The following is a 27,991-nucleotide window of genomic DNA, read 5'->3' as shown; positions in this document are numbered from 1 at the left end:
GTGGGAGAGACAGACATTATAGAGTTACTCAAATAAATATATAATTAAAAATCATGATAAGTACAATGTGAGACAAGAACAGGGTCTGACTAAAGAGAGTAACAGAAGGCTCAATTTAGGTTGAAGAATCAGGGAAGACCTCTAGGAAGGAGTGATATTTAAATTGAGACCCACAGGATTAATAGGAGGCAACCAGGTGAAGGGGAGGTGTGGGGAAGAGCTTTCCAAGAAAAGAAAACACGTAACAATGCTTTTGGGGCATGAAAGAATTTGATTCTTTTAAGGCACTGAAAGTGTAGCTGGACATCAGTGAGCATTAGGAGTAGCAAAAGAGATGGGCAAATACCGTATTACTGCATTATTATAGCTGTATTACTACATACCTAAGGTCTCAGATCATGTCACACCTAATAGATCATGAATCAGTTGTCTATTGCTGTGTAACAAACAACCCCAAAACATAGTTGACCACAAAGAAGAATGATTTTTTATTGCTCGTAATTCAATAGGTTGATTTTTCTGCTCCATGGGGGGCACCCGAGACCGTTCACGTGGCTGCATTTATCTGGGAGCTCCACTGGCGCTGTAATGTCCAGGTTGGTCTCTTATCTTCTAGGGTCCCTCTCCCATTGCCCCTTCATCATTTGTCCTGCTGGAGCTTCTTTTCAGTATGGTGGCTGGCTCTCAAGAGGACATTTCCCATGTGGAAGTGGTTGCCAAGCCTCCACTGACATCATGCTTGTTAGTCATGATTTCGACTCATAGTGACACCACGTGACACAGTAGAACTGCCCCATGGGGTTTTCTAGGCTGTTGTCTTCATGGAAGCAGATAGCCAGGTCTTTCTCCCCCAGAAACACTGGGTGGTTTCTAACCACCAACCTTTTGGTTAGCAATTGAATGCTTAACCATTGTGCCACCAGGGCTTTTCATATTTCCCATACAAACCTACAAATCACGTGAGGACATAAACCAAATCTCATATAACTTTGTGTATCACATAACACCTTGCACAGATAAGTGCTTAATGACTATTTGTGGAAGAAAGGGAGAGAGTTAGGGAAGAAAGAAAGGAGGGGAGAGCAAAGAAGGGAGGAAAGAAAAAGAGGCATTAGACAAATATCCAAGTCTCCTGAGGCTAAACTCATTGTCCTCTTCACTATAATGAATACTATCTTAAATATTACTGATCACAACAAATATAAAGTACAAGCCTACATTGACTTTTATCTTGATATATCTCTGGTTTCCATCCTTTTATGTAAGGAAATATGAATATATTGATTTAAAATAGTCTATATTGGTTTACACACTAGCTAGCAAGAGTTATGAAGAGTTAATGCAAAGTTTCTAAAAAAAAAAAAGAAAAAAATTATCTCCGCTGCTTAAATAGAAATGTATGAACGTAGAAATAAGATTTGTACAACGTAGATTATTTAAGATACACATTGCTAATTACCTGTGAGTATTGCCTGAAGTGTTCTATACAAATATTAACATTTCTCATCGTTTTACTTCACCTAACAATCTTTTATTTATTTCAGAAGTGAAATGGAATCACATGAATTTCTTTAAAATTAACAACACTCTAGTCTATTGAAATAATAGATCGCTGTAGTTTTTCACTTAGGATTTTTGTCCAACTTGCTCCCAAGATGGCGAGAGGGCCTCAATGGTAGCATGTGACATGTGCTTTGCGGAGCATGCTCTCTGGAGCTGAGAGTAACAGCCTAAAGTGACCGCAACGCAGCGTGACGAATCGGCCGTTCTGCGTTAGGAGGGGCGTGTTACCTTGTGATTTCATAATAAGAATGGTTTGCACTTGCAGACGTCTGTCTGTGGATCTGTATTTTATAAACATTCTCTCCATCTTCCTAAACCTCTGGGACTGAGAAATGGCTGGCTCCCAAGGCAAGCAAGCGCATTATGTGTTGGCATAGCTCTGGGCTGAGGCTCCTCCACGTGGGGCTATCATTGAGTTCAAAGGGAATTCTGAGCATGATGGAAAAATTGGACATAATAATAATGTTTCCTTTTAAAAAGATCATTTTCTAAGATGCTTAACTGCAAAGTGCTTTGCCTATTATATAGCCTCACAAGCTAGAAAAATAAAAAAAGCTAAAGAGCATGTAAATACAGGAACTTGCAACCAGGATTTATAAACTACAATGACTTCATGGAGAAACCTTGGCAGACGAAGGGACAAATGATGCCGTTTTCAAAAATGATCTTCAAAGTCCAAAATGCTTCCAAGGCTTTGACAATTGAGGTTAGACAATGGAGTGAGATTGATCAATGAGGTCAGAACTCTTTTTACTTGTAAGGAAGTCTAAAGGGTTGGTCAGCTATAGTTTCTCAGGTGAACCTCACTCATACTGGTGGAAGGAGGGTGCAATTTCTCTTGGCCCTTAGGTAGAAAATCAAGCTTGAACCTAGGCAACTTAATTCTGGCCTTTTGATGCAAGCATCTCCTATCCAAAGTGAGTTGCTTCTAGAGTGGTTTCTAGAGTAGGGACTGATAAAGAAATAAAAAAGAAAAAAACAAAACCCATTGCCGTCAAGTCGATTCTGACTCGTAGATACTCTATAGGACAGAGTAGAACTGCCTCATAGGTTTTCCAAGGAGCACCTGGTGGATTCAAACTGCTGATCTTTTGGTTAGCAGCCATAGCTCTTAACCACTATGCCATCAGAGTTTCCACAGGGACACCAAGCACAGTAAAACCTGTAACTGCTGGAACCTGTGTAAGGTGGAAAACCTGTCAGAGAAGGAAAACTCAGATATTTTCCACAAAAATGAGCGATAGAAAACTGGTAAGACTGCACCCTGTCACAGGCAGAAAACTTGCGGGATCTGGAAAAGCAAGGCAGTCCTATCAAGTTCTGGCTCTCACAGGCTTCACTGTATCTTTATGTTAGAATGCCCTTTTCTTCCATTTACGTTAAGGTAAATTAAACTGCTTTGGTATTATTTTCTTTTTCATCTGTGTTACCATGGTTGGCTGAAGGCTTTCCCCTTATGTCAATGCTTCTATTTTCAGCAGTAACTTGCTCTTAAGTTCAAATTCTACCTGGTGCCTCAATTTGTCTTCTTAGATCCTGAAGCTGTAGTTTTGTCATATCTTGTTATTTTATTGTCTAATTATAAGCTTTTGTTTATTACATTCAGGTTCTATATATAACATCAAGTAATTGTGAGTAAATCACTTTTGTTTCTTGATTTATGTTTTCTTCTAGCTTGTGTTATTTGTTGTTTTTTTTTTTCATGATGTTTTTGTTTTTTGCTGTTATTTGTTTTTCTGGCACCACAGTCTTTTTTTTTTTTTTTAATCTTGTTTTTACTTGAGCCACCACTCTGCCTGGATATTCTCTGCTCTGATATAGAGTATGTAATTCTTGACTCCCTTTCTGCTGTATTCGAGCCATGTTGCTGGGTGGTGTTGTTAGGTGTGGTCAAGTTGATAGTCAACTCAGAGCGACCACATGTGATGGAGTAGAACTGGCCCATAGGGTTTTCTAGGCTGTGATCTTTATGGAAGCAGATCGCCAGGTCTTTCTCCCGGAAAGGGAGGAGACAGTATCATCTCTGAGGATTTGCAGTCTTTGTTAGAATACCTGGGCTTGATTCTCTCTGCTACGATTTTTTAAATGTCTTAAGTTAGATATCTAATCAGGTATAGATTTGATATTGGTTTAGTTATGAAGGCCAAAATAACAGTAATTTGAACAACATAAATGTTAATATTTCTCTTATGTAACTGTTTGAACGTAAGCAGTCCAGGGTTGACATGGCAGCAGTTCTGTGGGATCAGGCAGCCAGATTCTTCTACCTGGTTGTCTTCAAACTTTATATACATTACAATGGAGGCCCAGCTCCTACCTACAATCCCACATTCCAGCTACTTGGAAAGGGGAAAGAAGAAGGAAAGGGCATGATATCTTTCTTTCAAGACATGAACCTGAGGTTTCCAATATCACATCTTCTCACATATGATGGGTTAGAACATAGTCTCATGGCTACACCTGGAAGAAAGGGAGTATGGGAAATGCAGCTCTTATTCTGAGCAGTCATGTGTGCAGTTGAAATCAGGGGATTCTATTATTAAAGGAAGAAATTGGAGGACCAGCAGGCTCTGCTTCACCCTCTACCAAATGGTGAGTTGTTGCTCATCTATTGGCTTCAGATGGTTTCCCCAATTCATAGAATTAGCCACAAGGGCCTCCTCCACCCTACCAGTTTCTTCCCAGTAGGTTTCCACTTCCCTGGGGTCAGAAAAGGAAAGGATTGAGGGCATCCTCTCAGTTTTACATCTCAAAATTTGGGGCTGTGAGTGAGAATTCTTGGGATTTTTTTGACCCACAGTATGTCTTTCTTCTTGGGGTAGGAGAGAAGCAGGGCTGTGCCGTACCTTCTTGTCCTGCCCTGGAGTCTTCTATTTCTTTGGTCTTAGGTTTTGAAGCTTATGGTGTAGTGGTTAAGAGCTATGGCTGCTAACCAAAAGGTTAGCAGTTCGAATCCACCAGGCACTCCTTGGAAATCCTATGAGGCAGTTCTACTCTGTCCTATAGGGTCTCTATGAGTCAGAATCAACTTGATGGCAATGGGTTTTGGTTTTGTCTTTTTTAGTTGTTTTGGCGATTATTTTAGCTTTTTTTTCTTTCCTTTAACTATTTTAACCTTATTTCCTAGTCATCAGGAGAGGGAGTTTGTAATGTAGCCTTTTGTTGTTGTTGCTGCTGTTCGTTTCTACTGTTGTGTTAGTTCCCTAGTGCTGCACTAATAAAACGCCACAGATGAGGTGGCTTCAATTAGCAGAAACTTATTCTCTCACAGTTCTGGAGGCAAGGGGCCAGGCTGCAGAGTGTCAGCAGGGAAATATACTTTCCAAATGCACTGGGGGAGTACTCTTTTCTTGTCTCTTCCACCTTCTTATAGCCCTGGGTATCTCTTGGCTTGTGTTGGGGTCTCTCCATTCTCCGTTCTGTCTTCACGTTCTTTTTCCCTCTGCATCTGTCTCTGTGTCTCTCCTCCTCTTTTGATAAGGACACTAGTGATATTGGATTAGGGTCCACCCTCCTCCAGTATGACCTCATGTTAACTAACTACATCTGCAAAACCATATTACCAGACAAGGTTACATTCACAGGTCTGGGGCTTAGAACTCCAACATGTCTTTTTGGGCAACACGATTTAACCCATAACAATGTTTTTTTTTTTTTTTCCTGTTTTCTCTTTTAGTATTCATAAACCACCTTCCAGAATTCTCTCTCTCTCTCTTTTTTTTTTTTTTGCTTAATTTTTCTCCATTACACTTGTGTGGTGAAGTTTTAATTCACAATTTTAGCCCTGAAGTCCTGTTTTCTATCTTCTCATATTCCTTCAAACTTTATGGTCTGCTACTGCTTTGAAGCTTTTATTACAGTTTTATTATTTTGAAAGTATCATTTTTTATATAAAATGAAATACGGAAAATACTAGTCCTCACTTAATCCGTCTTTTTGAATAAAAAAGAGTCAAAGCTAAATTTTTTGAGACCTTTCAGTAATCCTCAAATGATACCACTTAGGAAGGCATCTGCTTCCCTAGCTGATCTGCGGGTGTCCCAGCTGTGTTCTCAAAATGTATCCTTAATGTTGCCATTTCACAGAGCTAAACATATATGCCATTTTCAATCATGTATCTAGAAAGTTCATCTTCTGACAGTTGCTGGGAGATGGGCTTCTATGAGGCCACGGCTTATTTAACACTGAATAAATTCTGTGTGGTGAGGTTGTTGCTATTGGGTAGAGACAAGAAAAAGAGAAACTTAGGCGGGAGGATTACTTGTCTTTGTGCAAGAGATAAGTAGCAGAGGAGGTGTCATCTTGTTATAGAGAAATTCCAGAACAAGCTACGTGCAAATTATTTTTTCTTTTGTTAAGGAAAATCCCTGATATCCTAACCTTCCATGTTCTTGCCCCAGAAGAAGAATTTCCTGGTAGGTTACCCCCACTCCCAACTCTGTGTCCTGGTTTCACATTTCCATTGAGATTGTCTTACTTAAGCTGTTTTAAAATGTATTACATATACAAACCCAATATCAATTTAGCATCTAACATATGCCAGGTACTATGGGATGCTGCCTGCTGCAGAAACTGCCGTGAACCAAAGAGATGAAAATCACCGTCCTCATGGAATTTGCTTTCTATTAATATGCATGGCTAACAAACAAAATATATATATATATAAAATATACAATATATTAGATGAATAGATAAATAGCTACTGCCCAGTCAACTTTGACTTATGGCTACCCCATACACAACAGAATAAAAGGTTGCCCAGTCCCACATCACTTTCATGATCACTGGCATGTTTGAGCCCAGCATTTTGGCTACTGTGACAAGCCTTGCTACCGAGAGTGTCCCCCACCCTCGCTGGCCCTCCATTTCACCAAACATGATGTCCTCCTCTGGTGATTGATCCTTCCTAATGACATGTCCAAAGCAAGCGAGTCAGACAATGTTCTGTTGTGATCCACAAGGTTTTCATTGGCTGATTTGGGAAGTAGGCCTGGGTTTGGATCTTATTAACTAGACCTCTCTGAACCTCAGTTTTTGTACCTCCAAAATAATAAGGTTATTTTAAGGGCTGATTGAAGCATCAAGTAAAGTCTGGTGCACAGTAAGCATTTAGTAGATTGTAGTGGCCATGCTGTTAGTGAGATTATGTGGAATAGACTCGATGTGCTCACTGATCAGGTGAACCTGTATATATGATGTGTAGCTCTGTGTGCTTAGAAAACGAGGAGGATACTGATTTAGTGCCACTTAGTGGATCTCTCCCCCACACCCTAACCGTCTAATTAAATAGGTCAAGCTAAGTAGAAGGGCCAACTTCTTACATAAACCCACTGCCATCAAGTCAATTCCAACTCATAGTGACCCTATACAGAAAACGAAAAGATATTTCTTTTCACAAAGAATAAGGATGTAGATGACTTGAATATATATCAAATTAAAAGTTGACCCAAGAAAAATTATGTTTAAGACTCCAAAGAGAAATCCCTTTTGATGGGAAGGCTGAACTCCAGCAGAAGAATTGCAAAAAAATTAGAAAAATGATTAAGTCTGCTTTACAATGTATTATATATACAATGTCAAGAAGCAATGTAATCAATGTTGAAAAATTTCCGGAAGTCGGACAGAAATAGAGACTGATGTTGTTGTTATAACATGATATTTTTAGCTGCCATCAAGTCAGCTCCAACTCATGGCAATCCCATGTACAATAGAATGCAGCGCTGCCTGGCCTGACACCATCTCCGTAATTGGTTGCAGATCAGACCATTGTGATCTATCAGCTTTTAATTAGCTGGTTTTCTGAAGTGGATCTCCAGGCCTTTCTTCCTAGTCCATCTTAGTCTAGAAGCTACACTGAAACCTGTTCAGCATCATAACAACACACAAGCTTCCAGTAACTGACAAGTGGTGGCTATGCATGAGGTGCTCTGACCAGTAATTGAACCTGGGTCTTCTACATAGAAGGTGAGAATTCTGTCACTGAACCACCAATGCTCCCATAGAGACACAATAGACCTAATAGCTGGAATGATGTCCTGAGAGGATTACCTCAAGCAGATCATTAACATTGCCAGCATCACATCACTGAAAGATGGTGGTGGGGCCTTTGAATAAAGGGCGTGGAGTAGGCTCATGTCCAAGATGGTGGGGATCTGCTCCCTATCTGGGCTAGTCATTGTGCCCATTAAAACTGCAGAAGGGTGAGACTCAGGTGTAACATCAGAGGACAGAGAGTCCATGTCTGACCCGCCATTCTGCCAGAGCAAGCAACCATCCAACTCCAATAACAGGGCAGTGATAAAATTGGGCTATTGGCTATGAATATTATATACTTATTGATCTCCTACATCATAATAGGTACCATTCCATTGAGACATGGAGACCAGACAAGCTTTCTATATAGAAAAACCCTCTCCTGAGAGTTACAATTTGAGAACAAAGCTCTGTTATCTGATGCTTTCTCACTTATTTGCAGCAAGGACACTAGGGCACGAGATCGGAAACCATCCAAGCAAAATAATAGGGTTCAGTCTAATTCTACCAGTCAGGATTTCAGTATCTTTGGAAATCAGTAAACTGTGTGTGATGTATAAGACAACTTCTTTTGACTAGGAAGACTTGGCTCTTCACAAATTGGCCGTCTCCTCTCCCATGACTAAACAGTGATGTGTTTCTCTAGCACTTTTACGTTTTTAATCCAGCAAAATGGTTCATCAGCATTATATTTCTTCCCTCTCAGAAGCGCCCTTGATATTCTTGTCCAGGCCCCTCACAAGCAATCAGGCAGAGTGGTCACAAAAGAGTTCCTGGGCTAAGTGACAGGAATTTAAAATTTACCAACTTTACTTTATGCTTTCTAGGCTGCCATGTGCTCAGACTCTTCTGGAAAGTGCTTAAAAGCTGCAGGGACTTCCACCTCTTCTTTGAGAGTTCAGAAACTACCATCGGAACCCAGGCAAACTCTCTCACACCTTGCTCAGTATAGTCATAGTTGATGTGGGCTAAGATTCTGTGTTTCTAACAAACTCCTGGGGAAGGTTGCTGCTGCAGTTCTTGGGCCATATCTTTGAGTGGCAAAGCTCAATGGGAGACTGAGCAAGCTAATGCAAGGCTACATAGAGGTACCACCACTCGTCTATCAGTCTGTCATACTCTGGTAGCTTGAGTTTTGCTATGATCCTGGAAGCTATGCCACTGGCGTTTCATATACCCGTGGTGAACAGGTTTCAACGGGAGATTTCAGAGTAAGACAGACTAGTAAGAAAGGCCTGAAGATCTATTTCCAGAATTATTCAATTAAAACCTGTGGATCACAACAGAGTACAGCCTGATATAGTGCTGGAAGAGGAGCCCCTAGGTTGGAAGGCGCTCAAAATACACAGTGACCACAGCCATGGACTCGCGCATACCAACCATCATGAAGATGATGCAGAACCAGGTAATGTTTCATCGTATACGGGGTAGCCATGAGTCGAAGCCGACGCCACGGCAGCTATCAACAGTGCATGTGGAAGGAGTAATGAACGGGCAAGTGAAATCAGGTAAGTCTTGGACCACTCCCTTAACCCTCTGAATTTGAATTCCTCATTTATAGAGTGGAATAATTACAAAAATCACCTCACAGAGCTGTTGTGAAAGCAGAGAATGCTCTCAGTAAAAAGAAGGAATATGACATCACCCTAGAAGATAACTACGAAATGGAGTTTGCTCTTTCTCTCCTAAAATGATTGGGTCAGACCCCAAGGCCTTTATTTCCAGCTGAGAAGTTATATGTATGTGAAAATGTGATGTTCTTATTTGTATCATCTTGCAACGTTTCTTTAGACATTAAAGAAAAACGAGTCAGCCAGCATTCTGGTCTTCCCAGTCTTTTTGGTGCTGCTAAGCTCTTCAACCTTCGTGTTGAAATTCTGCTTAAGATAGCTTAGTGGATATAGTTCAGGGAAACAGAGCTAATTCTTAGCAGAACTGCTTTTTAATTGAACACAAATGGCTATAATTACCATTGGGAAGCAGAAATATTATGGAATGTTACAAATCTAATTGATTTGTACAAAGATATAGTGCAATTGAGTCCAAGTGGCAATTAATAAGTTAGCAAGGAATAAAGGAGATAGAACAATAAATAATTTTTATGTTTTAAATTGTTTCAACTTTCATGACATGTTTAATTCTAGAATTTGGGAAGAATTGTACAGTGATTGAGCTCCTTAAAGCCAGTGAGAAATGCTTAGCTTAGCAGCTAGCTAGGGATAAGAAAACGCTCCATGTTTACGTTCTTCCAGAAAATAAAACAGACAGATTGTCAGTCCACGCCGTTAGCATTTTTCAGAACGTGCCTCCGGTTTTCATTCTGTTGGACTTCTTGGAGTTCATCATGTTTTCTAGAGACATTCATGAGTGTAGACAGAATTTAGCTTCAGTAACGTGATTGCCTGGCTCTGTCTCTATCTCTCCTTTCTTTAAGCAGAGAAACCTAAAAATCAATAGAGAAAATTTCCTATCCTGGGTTAAATCTTGGAAGAAGCAAAAAAGGATAAATGTGCAGGGAAAAGCAGGGAGAGGAGGAAATACTGATTCTCTGAGGAGCTGCAGTCAGAAGAAGGAGAGGAAGAACTGTTGGTCTGTGGGTAGCCAGTCAGCAGGTGCTGCGGCATCAACTCCAACTCATGGAAATGAGTCTCAGATGAGTAGAAATGTGCTCTATCGGGTTTTCAATGGCTGATCTTTTGGAGTAGATTGTCAGGCTTTTCTTCTGAGGTGCCTCTGGGTGGACTTGAACCTCTAACCTTTTGGTTAGCAGCCGGGTACGCTAATGATTTGCACCACTAACCATTTGCACCACCCAGGGACTCCAATGGGGACAAAAGTAGGCCACTTTTTGTTGTAAAAAGCTTTTAAAAGGGCCTTGTTCAGCATGCTTTGGCTCAAAACTTCTGATGTCATTCTTGTTATTGTTGTTGATGTTATTATTACTATTACTTTTGTCCCGGATGGAACGGAAATTTTCTTCAGAAACACCAACGGGCCAGCTCTAATCCATGCTTGATATTGCCTGGGGCCTAAATTTAGCATAGTACGTGCACATTTTGCATGAGAATGAAAATGCCAACAGATACTTGTGAATATCATAAAAAGTGTCACTTAATGGAATACAGAAAAATTTACACATGATTTGAGGTTGAAAAGTTTCCATTTTTGAGGCCAAATTCTGTGTTCCTTATATCGACCATTTCTAATTTGAGTTGATATTTGACTTTCAGGAAATGTCTTCTTATTCTTTTATCCTTATTAGGATATTAATTTTAACAGAGAACTTAAAGTCTTAGTAGTCATTTGATACTGGAGCAAGACCAACTTCTTTAACAATAACAGAGCTAATATAATAAAAGCCATCAGGTTTGGGATATTTTATGAAAATGTTTAATTCAACTGTTTCTTTGGAATGTAGTAGTCATAGTTTGGAATTTAAGTTACAATTCAGTTCTATGTGGGTCTTATGCTACTCAGTGTCTGAGAATACAAATGTCATTTAAAGTTAAGGCTTTGCTGTTCATTTTGAAACAACAATTTACAAGTGTCATATTGTCATAGAAAATAAAAATTTCTGTAAAAAAAATTTGCACAAAATTTTATGATGGTACAAAACATGAAGCAATAATATACCAGTAAAATGAAAACATTTTACTACAGAAAGTTTTTTTTATAGATTTCAATAAAGAAAAAAATATGTTATTTTATACCTTTAAAAATTACGAAACAATCTAAAACAATATAAACTGAACATTTTGTAACACTGCCTTTACAAATTAATAACTTTATAAACATATAATTTTTAAATATATTTATCAGTGCAAGATACTTTTAAAATTTAAAGTTGCAGTATCGTTTTTCCTTGGTTGAGGGACATTAAGTCCGTTGCCTTTGGGAAAAAGAAAATCAAGTCTTGCTTAGTGTTTTCTTCCTGGTATGATTATAACCACTGAATGAATGCTTCTGGGGAAAAAAAAAAACAAACAACTTCTTTCATAGTAATCAATACTTTCCCAGAAACAAAAGGCATTCTCAATGCAGTTACGCCAAGATGAATGCATTGTCTTGACTATGGTGCAAATGTGAAATGTGGCTCCCATAAGTGCTTTAGGAGGACAGTCTAAAAATTATCCTGCACCACAGGGCCTGATGCAGATACACTGAAATCAACCAAAGCTTCTTTGGGTTGATTCACACACTGCCTTGATGTGGTATTTACTTTGTTCTGCTGTTAGAGACTTAGGTCTTGCCAGCCCAAGTCCCGCCTTTTCTTCATGGCCATCATGAGCCATTGGAAATACCTCTAGAAGCATTCATTCAAGTTCCTGTTTTTTTCAGGGTTGCTGCCGAATGGATTATTTTAAACATTTAACTTTGCTCATCTTCCCCTCTCTTATCTTAAAAGAGTTCACCTCCAGGCACCAGGATTTATAGTTTCTTTCTTAAATGGACTGTTCTTCCCTCCACCTCCCTTGTTTTACTCAATACCCAAATCAGAATGTTCACAGGGGCCATTTTTTGCATACTTGGATGTAAAATCTCAATTTTTTTGTGTGTGTGTATTTAGAAAGTTTTACTCAGCCCTTCCTTCAAGTCGTACTTGAAAACCAATTAATATTATTCTTTCCCTCAATTTATCACTATTTCTATTAAATTCAAACATTGTTATCAATGAGCATTTTGATCAGGATAGACAGACAAATGGCTTCAGGAAAAAAGATACTGTCACTTTAACCAGTTAACAAGAAAACCAAAGTTAGACTTTGGAGGGCAAAGTTAGGAATTTCCCTTATTTACTTATTTTAAAACATAAAGTCTAGTAAAATTGTTTGCCATTCCCAGCAAGGTTAAAGCTGCAAGTTTCTTTTCTGGACAATGGCAAATGCTTAAATTCTAAGAGAGAAAAAAAGACAGAGAGATAAGAGAGAGAGAGAAAGCGTTTACATCTGAAAATACATTCCATGTGAAAGGACAATAAGAGAATATTGCAGCTTTATACAAAAGGGTCAAGAGACAGGAAATTGAACTACAGAAAAAAGCAGAACAAGTAAGCCACATTGCCAAGTCTTCGGAGCCCTTGCCTTCCCGGGGGTTGACATCTCACACTAAAATATACTTTCTTCTTAGTCAGTGGGCCACCAGGGTTTCACCAGCGAGAACCAGAGTAGGTTGTTAATGTAACACAATGAGAACCAGTAGAAACAAAAAGGCACTTGAGAGGACAGAGACTAGCCAGTGCCAAGGAGTTTTCGTTTCGGTTGTCGGCAGCACACCCAGTTGCCAGCACTGTTTGGTGATGGCACAGTTTTCTGCATGGAGTTCACAAGCACGAGGTTTAGTACAACACTGGAAAACATCAAGAAAATTTGACGGTATTGCTTCGTAAAGAGAGCTGACACACTATACTGGTACCGAGGCTACAGTACTTTTAAAAGAAAACATCCTAATTCTTCTTTGCCTATGCACAATGTGGCCAATTATACACAAGTACAGCTGCAGGGGTCCATGGAAATGCAGTTATTCTAATATATCCTGGGCACTGGGCTAAAGGTAGCATGTCCATCAAAAGGGCCCCACTGAATACACTTGGTGCCAGCATCTTGGATTTTGCAGTTTCCAAAAAGAATCCATGAAAGGGAAAGGAGAGAGAGAAGGGGGGAGTTGAAAATGAATCATTACGTCAATCATACTTGGTCTCAATACCAGCATCTGATTATCCAATTGAAACCAACAGAAAAAAAACGGACTGTACATGATTCCGATTGTTAACACAGCTCACTTGTCCACGTCTGTCGGCTATACTCATTGAAGCTCCTGAGAAAAGCCTGGCTCGGCGTCCTCCACGCACTTCCCAGCTTGTACAGTAAGAGAAGATCCACAGTTCCCCAGCACGCTCAAGTTCCATCCTTCCACTGCAATTCCCCCACGGTCTTTTCCTCTCCACATGCCTTCATGCCTCTGAGTAAGTACTCTGTGTAGTCAGTTTGTCTTTTTTCAACTTCACGCCATCCACAAGTTCAAAGTTATAGTTCTCCAGGGCAGACAAATTTCTTTCGGACATGCCGTTGTGCCAACAGGCACAGTAGAGCACGACCCCACAGACAGCACCCAGGAGGACCCCCAGGGCGCTCATGGCGATAATCGTGATGAGGATGGGGTCCAAGGTCTTCAACACGTTGCCTGGCTTCCTTGAGATGTTCTCCTCGCCGTCTTCCGTGCCTTTGTATCCTGGCGTGCTCCCTAAGGAGGAAAACAAAATTGGCACCATGAGCAATACCAACATGCTGGATGAAAGCAAACAGAATAAAAGAAGGAAAAAAAAGGTGCGGGGGCGGGGGGACTAATCACGTGGTCCACCTTTGCCTGTAGTCTCCCAAGAGCCCGCTGAGGCTGAGTGAAGTGGAGCTGGGCTCCCCCATCGCCTGTGGCCACCAAGGTCTCTGTCTGATTCACTGTTGGGAACTGAGGCGTGGGAGGTGAGGGTGTTGGGAAGCTGACGCTGTAATTCTGCATAGAGTTGAGCACATGAAAAATACCGATTCTGGTTAAAAAGTGAGTGTTATCTTCTAATCATATTCAGATGTCCTGCAGCCCTCCATCTGTGCTAGATTGTAATCTGTGTTTATAGACCTGGGCCAGATATGTGGTCATTAAACTTTGCAAGATGCTTAGTCACACGTGTTGCGAGGGGAGCCATGTAAATATCCCCTGTGCCTTTGCCTGATTCCAAAACCAGACCTGAGGAGACCTTCAGTGTTGCCCTTGTCTATGGTGTGGTTTCCAGGGTCTGGGCACAGCTTTACACATGTGCTCATTCTCCCACGTGTACAATCTTCAAACCAAACCAAAGTTTCCCCCCAAGCTTACAATGGTTTCGCTCAAAGAGGAGAGATCTCTCAGAGTGTGTGAATGTTCACAGCTAACATTTAAAGAGTGTTAAGAGCTCAAATCTGGAAACCGTGTCTAGGCTATGCTGAATAGAACACACTTAAAAATCAGCATCTTTGCAGCCTTACTGGTTTCACTGGAGAGAGTTACACTGCTCCACAGTGTGGGCACTGGGGAAATGTTTTCTTTAGAGTGGAACATGAGAAATTATTAACAGGGGCGCTTTGAGCCTAATTACCTGGTACTAGAAACAGGACTGAAATGTTAATGTGCAACATGTTTGGTGTTTACTTCACGGTGTTCAGATCAACAAAGATTCCCATCAAAGAAAACTAAAAATATGAGACGCAAGTCCCTAAACGGGGGAAAACAAGCCAATGGTGCATATTAATATTCTCTCCCTTGATGAAATATTGTTTTGAAACAACCGCTAACGGAGTTTACCTCTCAGTGTGGGCTTTGTAGCCAAGCTAAACGAGCCACGTATTAATATTCCTAACACCATCATACTGTATTTATTCGACTCTGTCAAGTCTGTGTCTTGCTACGAGAGGATTGCATTCTGAACAGGAACTTACGCTGGTACACCGTAATAGCTATGGCATGGCACTTCCTGCAGCAGCTGTCTAATACCCAGAACTTCTAGCCAGGAGGTGCAGAAACCTCGAGGATAAAATAATATTAAAAAAAAAAAAAGTTGCTGTCTAGTCAATTCTGACTCATAGTGACCCTATAGGACAGAGTAGAGCTGCCCCATAGGGTTTCCAAGGAGTGGCTGGTGGATTTGAACTCTGACTTTTTGGTTAGCCACTGATCCCTTAACCACTGTGCTACCAAAACAAAATATATTAAGCAACACCAATTCTGAATGAATGTCTTGAATGGATCATAAAGCAGTGTTCAATGAAAACGCTTGTTTTAGAGTTAATTTGTGTAAATGTGGTGCCACTACCTAATTAACCGCGTTACTAGGGCTAATTGCCTCTCTGAGTTTCAATCTTACCATCTGTAAAAACGGGGATAGATACACCTGGTGCAGTGGTTAAGTGCTACGGCTGCTAACCAAAAGGTTGGCAGTTCAAATCCACCAGCCGCTCCTTGGAAACCGTATGGGGCACTTCTACTCTGTCCTACAGGGTCACTATGAGTCGGAATTGACTTCACGGCAATGGGTTTGGTTTTTTTTTGGGGGGGGGTTTACAAGACTGCTGTGACAATTAAATAAGATAGTCTATGTAACCTGCTTGGAAATACAGTAGTCCCTCAATAATCCTTGCTACTATCATTATCATCATTATAAAACCAGGGTCCCAGTAGATGGGAAATGATGAATCACACATATTGGATACATAGAAACTGGCCTCCATCCTTTACAAATCATATCTAGACATGAACCAGACACAAGAATTGGGGTTGGTTGTATATCAGAGTGTGAAAATTATCATAAATCATTGGGTAAGTCACCGCCTTCACTGTTCTCAGTTTCTATAGTTGTCAAATGGGAGTGTTTCACTTGATTATCCTCTGAGTCTCCTTCTGGGCTTAGGCAGCAAAGGGTCAGGGCCAGCACTCTTCTCCCAGGGCTCAGCTGTTACACAAGCTGACCATGTCACAAATTCCCAAAAGTCTTAAGGGCAGCTTAGGGGAGGGCGCTCTGTGCAACAATAGAATCTATGGCCCAACTCAGGGCTATGGGCGTGGACATTCATTTTATTTGGATTGAATTGATATACCAATGTATTAGAGTTCCAGAAAGCTTCTTCGTTAACATAACGGAAGCTATAGTAAAAAAATTTTTAATTGGTCATCAACGCAAATTTACCTGCTTCATCAATTTTATTTTCTGGGTGTTTTTTATCCAGGTCTGCAGGTTCTACAAGTCAAACAAAATTGAAAGAAGTTATTTGAACTGTCAACAAAATGCAATATACATAGACCAAGAAGATAAAATACTTAGGAATAAATCTAACTAGGGACATAAAAGACCCATACAAAGAAAACTACAAAACACTACTGCAAGAAACCAAAAGAGGCCTAAACAACTGGAAAAACATACCATGCTCATGGGAAGACTCAACATTGTGAAAAGTCAATACCACCTGAAGTGATCTACAGATACAATGCAATCTTGACCCAAATCCCAACAGCATTTTTTAATGAGATGGAAAAAACTAATCACCAACTTTGTATGGAAAAGGAGGAAGCCCAGGATAGGTAAAGCATTATCGATGAAGAACAAAGTGAGGCCTCACACTACCTGATCTTAGAACCTATTATACAGTCACGGTAGTCAAAGCAGCCTGGTATTGGTACAACAACAGACACATAGACAAATGGAACAGAATTGAGAACCCAGATGTAAATCCATCCATCTATGAGCAGCTGATATTTGACAAAGCGTCAAAGTCCGTTAAATGGGGAAAAGGCCGCCTCTTTAACAAATTGTGCTGGCATAAGTGGATGTCCATCTGTGAAAAAATGAAACAAGATCCATACCTTACACCATACACAAAAACTAACTCAAAATGGATTGAAGGCCTAAATACAAAACCTAAAGTGATAAAGATCATGAAAGAAAAAATAGGGACAATGCTAGGAGCATACACAGCATAAATAAAATATGAACCATAACTAACAATGCACAAACACCAGAAGAGAAACTAGATAACTAGGAGCTACTAAAAATTAAACAATTATGCTCATTAAAAGAGTTCACCAAAAAGGTAAAAAGAGAAAGTACATAATGGGAAAAAAATTTTGGCTATGACATATCCGAGAAAGGCCTAATCTCTAAAATCTGCAGAATAGTGCAACACATCAACAACAAAAAGACAAATAATCCAATTAAAAAATGGGCAAAGGATATGAACAGACCCTTCACCAAAGAAAACATTCAGGTCGCTAATAGACACATGAGGAAATGTTCACAATCATTAGCCATTAGAGAAATGCAAATCAAAACTACAATGAGATGCCGTCTCACCCTGACACTACTGGCACAAATAACAAACAGAAAATAACGAATGTTGGAGAGGTTATGGAGAGATTGGAACTCTTATGCAGTGCTGGTGTGAATGTAAAATGGTGTAAACGCTATGGAAAACCATATGGCACCTCCTTAAAAAGCTAGAAACAGAAATACCATAAAAGCCAGCAATCCCACTGCTAGGAATATGTCCTAGAGAAACAGGAGCCCTCACAGGAATAGACATATGCACATCCATGGTCGTTGCAGCATTCTTCACGATAGCAAAGCTGGAAACAACCTAAGTGCCCCTCAACAGATGAATGGATAAATTACGGTACACACACACAGTAGACTGCTATGCAACACTAAAGAACAATGATGAATCAGCAAAATATTTCACAACACGGATGTACTTGGGTGGCATTAGGCTGAGTAAAATAAGTCAATCACAAAAGGACAAATATTGTTTGATGCCCTGTACCTGTTGCTGTCCAGTTGATTCTGACTCATGCCCACTGCTGTTGAGTCGATTCCAACTCATAGTGACCCTATAGAATAGAGTAGAACTGCCCCATAGCGTTTCCAAGGAGCTGCTGATAGATTTGAACTGCTGACCTTTCTGGTTAATAGCGAACTCTTAACCATTGCACCACCAGGGCTCCCCACTATTATAAGAACTCAAGGAAAGTTGTACACACAGGAAAAAAAATGCTTTGATGGTTATGAGGGTCTGGAAAGATGGACGGGAAAATCACTAAATAGATAGTAGAAAAGGGTCAACTTTGGTGAAGGGAAAGACAACACACAATATAGGGCAAGTCAGCAAAACTTGACCAAAGCAAAATCATAGACATACCCTTAGACACATCTAAACACTTTGAGGGACTGACTTGCTGGGGCTGAGTGCTGGGAATCATGGTCTCGAGGGACATCTAGCATCTAGGTCAATTGGCATAACATAGATCATAAAGAAAATAGTCTATATCCTACTTTGGTGAATAGTGCCTGGGGTCTTAAAAGCTTGGGAGCAGCCATCTAAGATACATCTATTGGTCCCATCCCATCTGGAGCAAAGGAAAATGAAGACAATTAAAGACACAAGGAAAATATTAGCCCAAAGGACTAAAGGACCACATGAACCAGAGCTTCTACCAGCCTGAGTCCAGAAGAGCTAGATGGTGCCCTGCTACCACCACCAACCACTCTGACAGAGATCCACAACAGAGTCTGGGACGGAGCGGGAGAAAAATGTAGTACAAAATTCAAATTAATGTAAAAGACCAGACTTACTAGTCTGACAGTGACTGGAGGAACCCCTGAGACTATGGCCTGGGACACTCTGCTAACTCAGAACTGAAACCACTCCCAAAGCCCCCTTTTCAGACAAAGATTAGACAGGCCTATAAAACAAATAATAACACATGTGCGGAACGGGCCTTCATAGTTCAAATATATGCCAAAAGGCAGGAAGGGACAGGAACTGGACGAATGGATACAGGGAACCCTGGGTGGAAAGGGGGAGAATGCTGTCACATTGTGGGGGTTGCAACCAATGTCACAAAACGATGTGTATAAATTCTTAAATGAGAAACTTGAGCTGTAAACTTTCACCTAAAATACAATGAAATTAAAAAAAAAAAAGAACATTCAGAACATTCAGAGGAAGTGTACCATAAACAAGGGAAAGATCATCACCAATATCAGGGCACCTGTAGAGGGTGAGAGACTTATAAGCCAAACCAAAGCCATTGCCGTCAAGTCGGTTCCGACTGGTATAGCTGACTCTAAAGTCTTGGAGATATTCTATTTCATACTCTAAAGGTGGGGAATAGTCATTACTTTGCTTTATTATTACTGTTCAAATGGTTCATGTGTGCTTTATATATTCTTTTCTATATATTATATATAGCACAATAAAGCAAATTTTAAAATAAAACACACATTAAAAAGGATAAAGAAGGGTGTTTCATATTGATTAAAACCAAACCTATTGCCATTCAGTCGATTCCGACTCGCAGCTATCCTATAGGACGGAGTAGAACTGCCCCACAGGGTTTCCAAGGAGCAGCTGGTGAGGGCAAACTGGCGACATTCCGGTTAGCAGCTGGAGCTCTTAACCACCACGCCACCAGGGCTCCATATTAATTAAAGATATAAGCTATTAGCTTATATTGATTAAAGATATGTTATTAGCCATGAATCTTTATGAACATAGTTACATAATATTGAAAAGTATGAAGACTGAAAATAAATGATGAAAATGACCAATCCACGATCGTAATGGAAGACACCCTTCTCTCAGAATCAAGGATGGAGCAGACAAGAAAGATTTGAACAGCACAGTCAACAATCTTAACTGAACTTTCCTAAGAAAACACACTTTTTTTCAAACATGAAAGATTCACATAATCTGATCCCATTTCATGCTTGAAAAGAGAACATTGTGTTTTAGGTTTAGAAACTGAACTACTGAATCGTTCCTAGTTTTTGGTTTTGTGAATAGAGCTTTTATGAACATTTATGTACAAGACTTTGTGTGGACATGTACTTTCATTTCTCTTGGGTAAACACCTAGGAGTGGAATTGCTGGGTCGTGTGGTAGATGTATAACTCTGCTAGAAATTGCTGAACCCTTTTCCAGAGTGCTTGTACCATTTTACATTTGTACCAACAATATACTGCTTTCTTATATTGCTATTGCCATTGTAATTTAACTCTTTCATTGTTAACCAACTTTTCATTTGTTTACTGATGTATGTTTATTTCAACTGAATTTCAACAAGCTCGTTAAAAGCAGAAGCCATGTGTTGTGGTTCTTTGTGGTTTTCAGCACACAACATAGCTGCTGAATGCATACCAGGCATTCAGTGAATATTTGTTGAATGATTATTGAAAAAAAAATACACAATCCACATGAACCATTACATACCCACACCATACACCCACACCCACACCCACACACACACCTCTGCTGGGTTTCCATTTGCGTTTTTAGTATAATCAGATCCCACCCCATAACCACGGAGCAATAGAGAGGCAATATTAAATGACTATGAAATTGGTGACATGGGGTATGACATGTCCCTTACAGTGTCAGATCTAAATCCAGGTAGCTGTTAGCAGAGTGTGTTTTAGGAGAAAAGAAGAATGGACAGACCGGTTTGGACATCTAGAGTGTGGGAGAAATCTGGTGAAAAGAAGGAACAGAAGTGGAATTGTACATATGGCTACCATCTTGTACTTTGTAGACAACTGCTCCCTAAGTTTGTTGGGTGTTAGTTTGGGTTCCCAAACAGTATGTCAGCTCTTTGAGGTAAGAGACTGAATCCTGTGTCTTGCCAAAAAAAAAAAAAAAGGCTACGGGAGGAGTAGAGTCACAGTATCCCTATGGTACCGAGTAGAGGCCAGGGATTTTTTAGTACGTTGTTCACGACTACATCTCCAGCATTTAGAACAGTGTCTAGCACATAATAGGTGCTTCAATAAGTATTTGGTGTATGAATGAATGAATGACTAATAAAGATTTGGTAATCTCATATAGAAGCCCTGGTGGTGGTGTGATGAATAGGTTGGCTGCTAACCAAAAGGCTGACTCCTTGAAAACCGTAAGGGGCAGTTCTACTCTGTCCTATAAAAAACAAACAAACACACACAAAAAAACCCTTGCCATTGAGTCAATTCCGACTTACAGCGACCCTATAGGACAGACTAGAACTGCCCCACAGAGTTTCCAAGGGGGCGCCTGGTGGATTCGAACTGCTGACCTTTGGGTTAGCAGTTGAAGCACTTGACCACTATGGGCGCTATTAATCAGAATTGACTCAACGGCAATGGGTTTTTAACTGGTTTAATTTCATATAATTCATAGGTAAGTACTCCAGAACATATCTAATGAATTGATAAATATGATTACCTTAAGCATCTTTTGATTGGTACAGCAACATAAATACAGTGTTTTACTGGAGCCCCAATTGTTGCCAGAACAATGGGGAAGCAGCAGTTACAGCTAAGAAGATCAGTTAAGCAAAAAACGTGCGCTCACAGAACTCTCTTAGCCATCTCTGCAGTCCCTGTGGCACCTGGCATGCTGCTTTGCAGATAGTATGTGGTCAGTTAAATCTATTGAACGCAATTGAGTTTTATTTGTTTTAGTTTGTGGCGCTTGTGCTGACATTCCAAAACCATGGCCACATTGCTCTCACCTTTCAATAGGAGTGCAGCGGTATTACATATAGTGCAAATACATGAAATATATATTTTAACAGCTTTGCAGGCTTGGATGTGGGTGATTCGTAAATAGTTGCAACTGAAAAATTGAGCCTTACAGCTTTGGGTGAAAATTTTGTAAGTCATGTATCATTAAACAGATTTCCTTATACAGTACAAAGAAACAGGCTTTCGCTCACTACATTTTTGGCTCCCAATTTCTTCAGCTGACTCTATCAAACTATTGCTACTTTAGGGACTGCGTACGTTCAATACACTGTATCATAAGAGCTTTGTAAGTGGCTGAAATGACCCAAAATTCATTATAGCCAATAGGCTCCATTTGTCTTAAATTTGCCCAATAGGCTTATCCCATTTTGTTATAATTAACGTCCTGTTTTTTTTTATATAATGATATATAACGAAAGTTTAAATGTAGCCAATGGAGCTGAAGACTAATTACTGTGCTATTGTATCACCATTAGTGATGCTACTTCTAATTATATAACAAGAATTATATAACAAGAACTAGGGAATATGAATTGGTTTTTTATGTCAGACTTTGATCTATACAGTACCAGACCAATAAGGACCAACTCTGAAGGTATGAGGCAAAGTCTCTGGATTCCATTTGCTATTTTGAATCATTTCAACTATTTTTGGAGTCAGCAATGTCTATGCACTTATAATAAAACAGGGAATTATGGCTTCTGTGATTCACTAGCAACGTAACCTTCATTAAATTCACTGCAATCAAAGTTATCAAAGGCCTTCTGTTTTGTTTATACATTCAGGTGCTTGAAATTATCCAGATGTTTGAGCTTACCACTTTCCATCAAAATTTCTGGTACGGCATATATAGCCATATACATAGCGGTGAGCCTTTCTTCTTTGCTATGATCTTTGGATTCCACTTTATTTATGTAGTTTTGCAGGTACCAACCAGACAATTAATGAACTAGGTAGGTTAGGTGATGGGGTGACTAAAGGTAACTTGACCCGATTTTATGCCCTGTTGCATTAGAACGTGCTTTTCATACGGTGCGCCTAGAGCCAACATCGAAATTCCAGGCCCAAATGAGCAAGACAAAGGCCGTCACATGGCAAGTCTCTCGCTCCGGCCAACGGCTTCACTGGTGTCAACAGCAGCTCAGACTTACTTGCACAGTCCTCTTGTGAAATGTGGTTGTTAATACTAATGTCATCAACTGCAATCCCGCCAAGGTTTCCTTTTCCGATTTCGCCCTCAAAAATCACCTAACAAAATGAGATCATTTTCACAATGTTTAAATGTGAGTCCCAAATAGCAGTGTTTACAAATGCTTGTCCAGTTCCAGATATGGCACAAAAATGAAATTCCCGAGATTTCACATAAGCACACACTTCGCACATCAATCAATATTTGCTGCCTGGTGATGGCATAAAGCGTCTCCTCAGACTCTCTTTTTATAATACATAATGTAAAGCTGGGAAAAGCCGCAAATAAAAGGCATGATCCATTGTGACAACCCAGCAATAGATTGTAAAATAGCATTTTCCCTTTCTCAGCAAATGGCTTCTTTTCCTGTAATCTAGGAGACTGGAATATGCTACTGAGATTACCATCGCGGCAATCATATCTCAGGTTTACAAAGCAACTGAAATAATTTTTGAAATAATTCCCCCATCACATTTGCACAGTTGTTGTTTTTAGCGGCCGTTGAGTTGGCCCCCGACTTGCGGTGACCTCCTATGTTACAGAGTACAACTGCTTCATAGGATTTTCTTGGCTGTAACCTTTACAGAAGCAGATTGCCAGGCCTTTTCTTCCATGAAGCCTCTGGGAGGGTTTGATCAACCAACCTTTAGGTTAGCAGCAGATTGCAAACTGCTCGCACTACCTAGGCTCCCTCACATTTGTGTAACTTCCAAAATATTACTCCAGTGTTCCTGAAGCAACTGGCCCTCTCCAGCCTAGGTAAGGGGTCATACCTGATAGAGCTTCAGAGACTTGTGAAGCAAAACACGTCCCTCCTTCCAGTGATCTCCTTGGTGCCCAATAGCCATCCAGACCAACTGGTCATATTCCTCTGGCTTCTGGTAGCGTAGCTTGACCCTCAGTGTGCCAACATGGGAACCAGACATGTGGTACCAGAAGGTCAGGCAGTGGGCTGAGTTCTGGGAATAAACCACAGGGCTCACCAGACGAGCCACTTTGCCCTTCTGGTTCTCATCAGCTTGGGAATAGATGAAGTTGCCATCTCCTGCTGTGGCAAAAAAACTGTGTTAGGAAGAATGGCCACGTTTACAACTCCTTTGTCGCTTGTTTCTCAAGTTCTACTCATCAAAACTTCTCTCCCAGGCTGAGCACCCGAGAACCCAAACACACAGTGGAAAGGGAGCAGAGTTGTTGGGAAACCTCTTTGGCACCTAAGGCTTCACTCTAAGCCTCTCTGGGTGGACATTTGATTAGGGAAGGTACAACAGCATGAATTCTATACTACTTATTTAGAACGCACAGTCATATGAGCTCAGGCCGTGACTCAGATCTGCCTTAGCACCATTGTAAGCCAACTGAAAGCAAAGAGCAGCCTGACAATGACTTCTCTGTGAAGAAAACCTATTTTTGTGCAACTTTCAGATCACTTCAGCACCACCCATTTGAACACCAGCATGGAATGGACTAATTGACATGTATTGTTATTGATCATCAGAGCAGCAGAACCTCTGAGGATACTTTGGTTACTATATTTGTTTGATAATAATAGAACTGTAGTTTTGCAAAATAATCTAGCAATTACTGTTTTTTTCCAAACCCAGATGATTTTTTTCCCTAGTTTATTTGATGGCATATAAATTCCTTAAACACCTGAAAGCTTGATCCTCAACTTCGAGCTTCACTACTGTTTGATGTGGGTTTCTGGTTCAAGGTTGTGTTTCTGAGGCTCATTAGAATGTGCCATTTTGGCAACGTAGACATTTGCTGAGCTGCTAGGACTTGCTTGGCTTTTCTGTTAATTATCCCCCGTGGGAATGTTCCCTCCTGCCATCACCTGGTCTAAGCACACAACTCTTGTTTCACTGTTTGCGCTACAAATAGAAATCAGCTCCTCTAATGCCTCACCTGATGTAAGCGTGAACCGGAGGCTCTGGCCTCAATGGGTGGCAGGTGTGCTTTGTTTGCCGCCCAAGAGGCTAGCATGTTTGTGAGATATGTTTTCAGTGTGCATATGTGGGCATGTCCTCGTATCTGCTTGTCTATGTCACCAGTGTCCATGTGGAGTTGAGATATGTTGGTGGGCAGCTTTTCATTTACCTGACTGCTGCCATGAGAACCCAACAGAACACTCTTAAATAAACCAATGAGTGGGATAATAAAAGAATAGTTGAAATAAGTCACAGCCCCAGCAGTATGTTCTATGTTGACTTTGTGAAGTGTCCGCTTTTGACTGAGCAGACTCAGTCACTTCTGGGTTTGTTTTACCCCAAATTTACCAAGTATGGGTCACTCGTCTGTGTGACAGTGCCATTTCACTGAGATGAGTAGGGTTTCAGCCCACCAAGACAGACAGGTTAAAAAAGTGCACCTATCTTGCTTCTGTCCCTCCTAACCTTATGGGAAAAGAATGACGTTGGAGAGGCTGCAGAGTGGAAACACATTTATTGAGCCCTTGCAGTTTATTTAGGATAATCAGAGACTACGTGGTAAAGGGGATGAAAAATAGACATGGAAATAGGGAAGAAGGTTGCCTGAGAAAGGTCTCATGGCCTCCGCCCTGCTGCCATTGTGGGCTTCTAAAACTTTGCTTATGTCACTCCTCTGCTCACAGTTCTTCAGTGGGTCCTCACCAGCCCCAGCCTGCCCACACTCCTTCACACAGCAACCAAAGCCTAACGTCTACTACCATGCATCTAGATGCTTCCCATGGGGGAACCTATCCAGTCACACCATTTGCAAACCTCTAAAACATAACACCTCCACTATGACTTTCACATGCTATTCCTTCAGTTCATTCAAGCCCCAGCTTAGACTGTGTCTAAGACAGAACTACTTGCTCTGTTTCTCTGAGGCCTCCTGTCATGGGTTGAATTGTGTTCCCCAAAAAGATATGTTGTCCTTATTCTGGTGCTTACAAATGTGGCCTTGTTTGGGAATAGGGTCTTTGAAGGTGTTCTCAGTCAACATGAGGTCATAGTAGAGTAGGCGGGTCTTAATCTCACCTGAGTGGGGTCCTTCTAGAAAAGGAGAAGAGACACAGAGGGAAACTGCCCATGCAAAGACGGAGGCAGAGACTGAAAACGCCAAAGATTGCCAGAAAGCACTAGAAGCTAGGAAAAGGCAAGGAAGGATCCTCCCCTAGAACCTTCAGAGACAGCATGGCCCTGCTGACACCTTGATTTCAAACTTCAGCCTCTAGAACTGTGAGGGAATACATTTTGGTTGCTTTATGTTACCATTTGTGGTGCATTACCACGGCAGCCCTAGGAAATGAAGACACCTCCTTTCGTATCTTTTACCATCGAAGACACCTCCTTTCTTATCTTTTACCATCATTCTCACCTCTGTACTGGAGGCTCTCAAACCCACTGCTTTGTAATGGTTTCCCACCCACAACCAAACTGTGAGCTCCTTAAGAGAAGGGAAACCTCCTTTATATCTACATTGCCAGTGCCCAATACAGCAGCCATGTAATAGGTCTACTCAAGTAAGCTGAGCTCAATGGACAAAGACGCTGGATTTCAGGACTCTTTTGTAAGGAGGTACACAGCTTCATTCTTAGGGGTCAAATGCAGAACACCTTTAAATATGTTCAAAATTGGGCAGCAAAATATTTTACCTGGGTAGAGTTAATTAATTAAAAAAGAAATAAAACCCCTCAATATCTAATTTGCAAAGTTTCTTCAAATATAAACAAGTGATATATAACAGGTAATGTCATCGTGTGTGTGTGTGTGTGTGTCTGTTGGTGTTGTGTGTGGGCTCTTTTCATCTAGAGTCCCTGAGCATTAAAGAGTTCCTGCCTTTAAGATGTTTGGCTTGCCCATCTCTCTCACAGTCCGATTATTTTTCACTCTGGCTACAGGAGGCTATTTCTAGAAAGGACAGACCAGCTGTGATAGCTGAGTAAAACCGGGTGTCTGGGAGAACAAAAGGGGCAAGTCTTTCTTAAGGGAGGACAGCTCTTTTCAGCTGTTAATTTAAGACAAGCCCCACTTTTCCGATACCCCAACACATAAAGCACTGATATTTTCCCTTTCAGGGGTTTTATCAGAGTTCTGGGTCAGGAACTCTGTCTTCATTTTCTCAATTAGCACTTTACTTCTGTAAGCCTTTCAGCTTTTGTCTCTGGCTAACATAGCTTTTAACCTCCTTTGAATGTCAGATCCTACTGAGCCATTTTTGCTTCACTTTGCATCAATTTTTCCACCATTACTGCCTTCATCTCAGCTAATTGCATTTAGTTAATTTGATGCCATTTATATGTACAGTGCCATTTACAGTCAAAGTATTTTAAGTTTTCTAAAACTGCTTGTCTTAAGATTCCATTGAAAGTGTCTCAGAATTGAAGGCGTCCAATTTTATCCAATTTCCTTGTCATTCTCATTAGGCAAGGAGGTAGCCGTGGTGGAAGGAGGCCTATTCAACCTACTTAATGGTTATATTTGCTGGGAAAAAAAGTGAACAACAAAATGAGAAAGGCATGAAGTAGCCTCTGCCCATCCATCAACCCACTGACCCACTCATCCCAAATACCAGCTTGGGGAGAACTTTGCTTAATGAGATTTCTTAGTATCAGTCAATGCTCCTCTGGGGTATCTTTTGGGAAGCCACTCTTTGAGTAAGCTTTGCACCGAAAGTATCACTGAGTAGGGTAGCCATTTGTGGTTTAGATGTTTGTTGTATGTGTGTGTGGTGTGTGTTTTGCTGGGTCTTTATACCACATCTCAAGTTAGGTGATAAAATGACTAGGAGGAAAATAGCATTGGGATGCATAAGACAGTTCACTGCCAATGGTTGTCAGCACCCTCCTGTTCCCCAGCCCTCCCTTCCAGCACCTCCACCAGCTTTAGAAAATGAAGTTAAATCTTAGAAGGGAAGTAAGGCAAAGAGAAGTAAGGCAGGAGGTGAAATGAGTTGTGAAGTGGGGTGTGCTAAGGTTCCCACTTGCTCGGAGGAAATGGCCTAGATTAAAAATCTTCTCCTAAAGCATACGAATCCCACCCCATCTTGCTCCACTTCAAGGGTCAAGAGGGAGCAAGCATTACGTTTACTTACTGCTTATTTAGCTGAAACAATAAATGAGATGACAATCTATCTATGTCTGAAGTTGCTTCAAAATAATTCAGAGTTGG

The 27,991-nt window shown here is 40.7% G+C and overlaps 1 protein-coding gene across 14 annotated transcripts in view; it reads right to left on the bottom strand.

The window, feature by feature from the left end:
* Window positions 1-10,970: 10,970 nt before the first annotated feature.
* Window positions 10,971-27,991, bottom strand: part of NRP1 (neuropilin 1) — a 188,466-nt gene continuing 171,445 nt past the window's right edge. For 5 of the 14 annotated variants that reach the window (XM_064285103.1, XM_023539786.2, XM_023539790.2 and 2 more), the window contains 5 exons: window positions 23,630-23,904; window positions 22,819-22,915; window positions 16,307-16,357; window positions 13,954-14,103; window positions 10,971-13,836 (listed from right to left, as the gene is read on the bottom strand). In XM_064285103.1, coding sequence (XP_064141173.1) covers window positions 13,547-13,836; window positions 13,954-14,103; window positions 16,307-16,357; window positions 22,819-22,915; window positions 23,630-23,904 — 863 coding nt within the window. In that variant the 3' untranslated portion in view covers window positions 10,971-13,546. The remainder of the gene's footprint in view (window positions 13,837-13,953; window positions 14,104-16,306; window positions 16,358-22,818; window positions 22,916-23,629; window positions 23,905-27,991) is intronic. The other 9 variants (XM_010600279.3, XM_023539792.2, XM_003420718.4 and 6 more) reach the window with 7 other exon arrangements.

This window comes from Loxodonta africana, chromosome 4, assembly GCF_030014295.1.
Source record: "Loxodonta africana isolate mLoxAfr1 chromosome 4, mLoxAfr1.hap2, whole genome shotgun sequence".
Classification (NCBI taxonomy): domain Eukaryota; kingdom Metazoa; phylum Chordata; class Mammalia; order Proboscidea; family Elephantidae; genus Loxodonta; species Loxodonta africana.
Note: the sequence above shows the minus strand (reverse complement) of the source record. Positions and strands in the feature narration are given on the sequence as shown.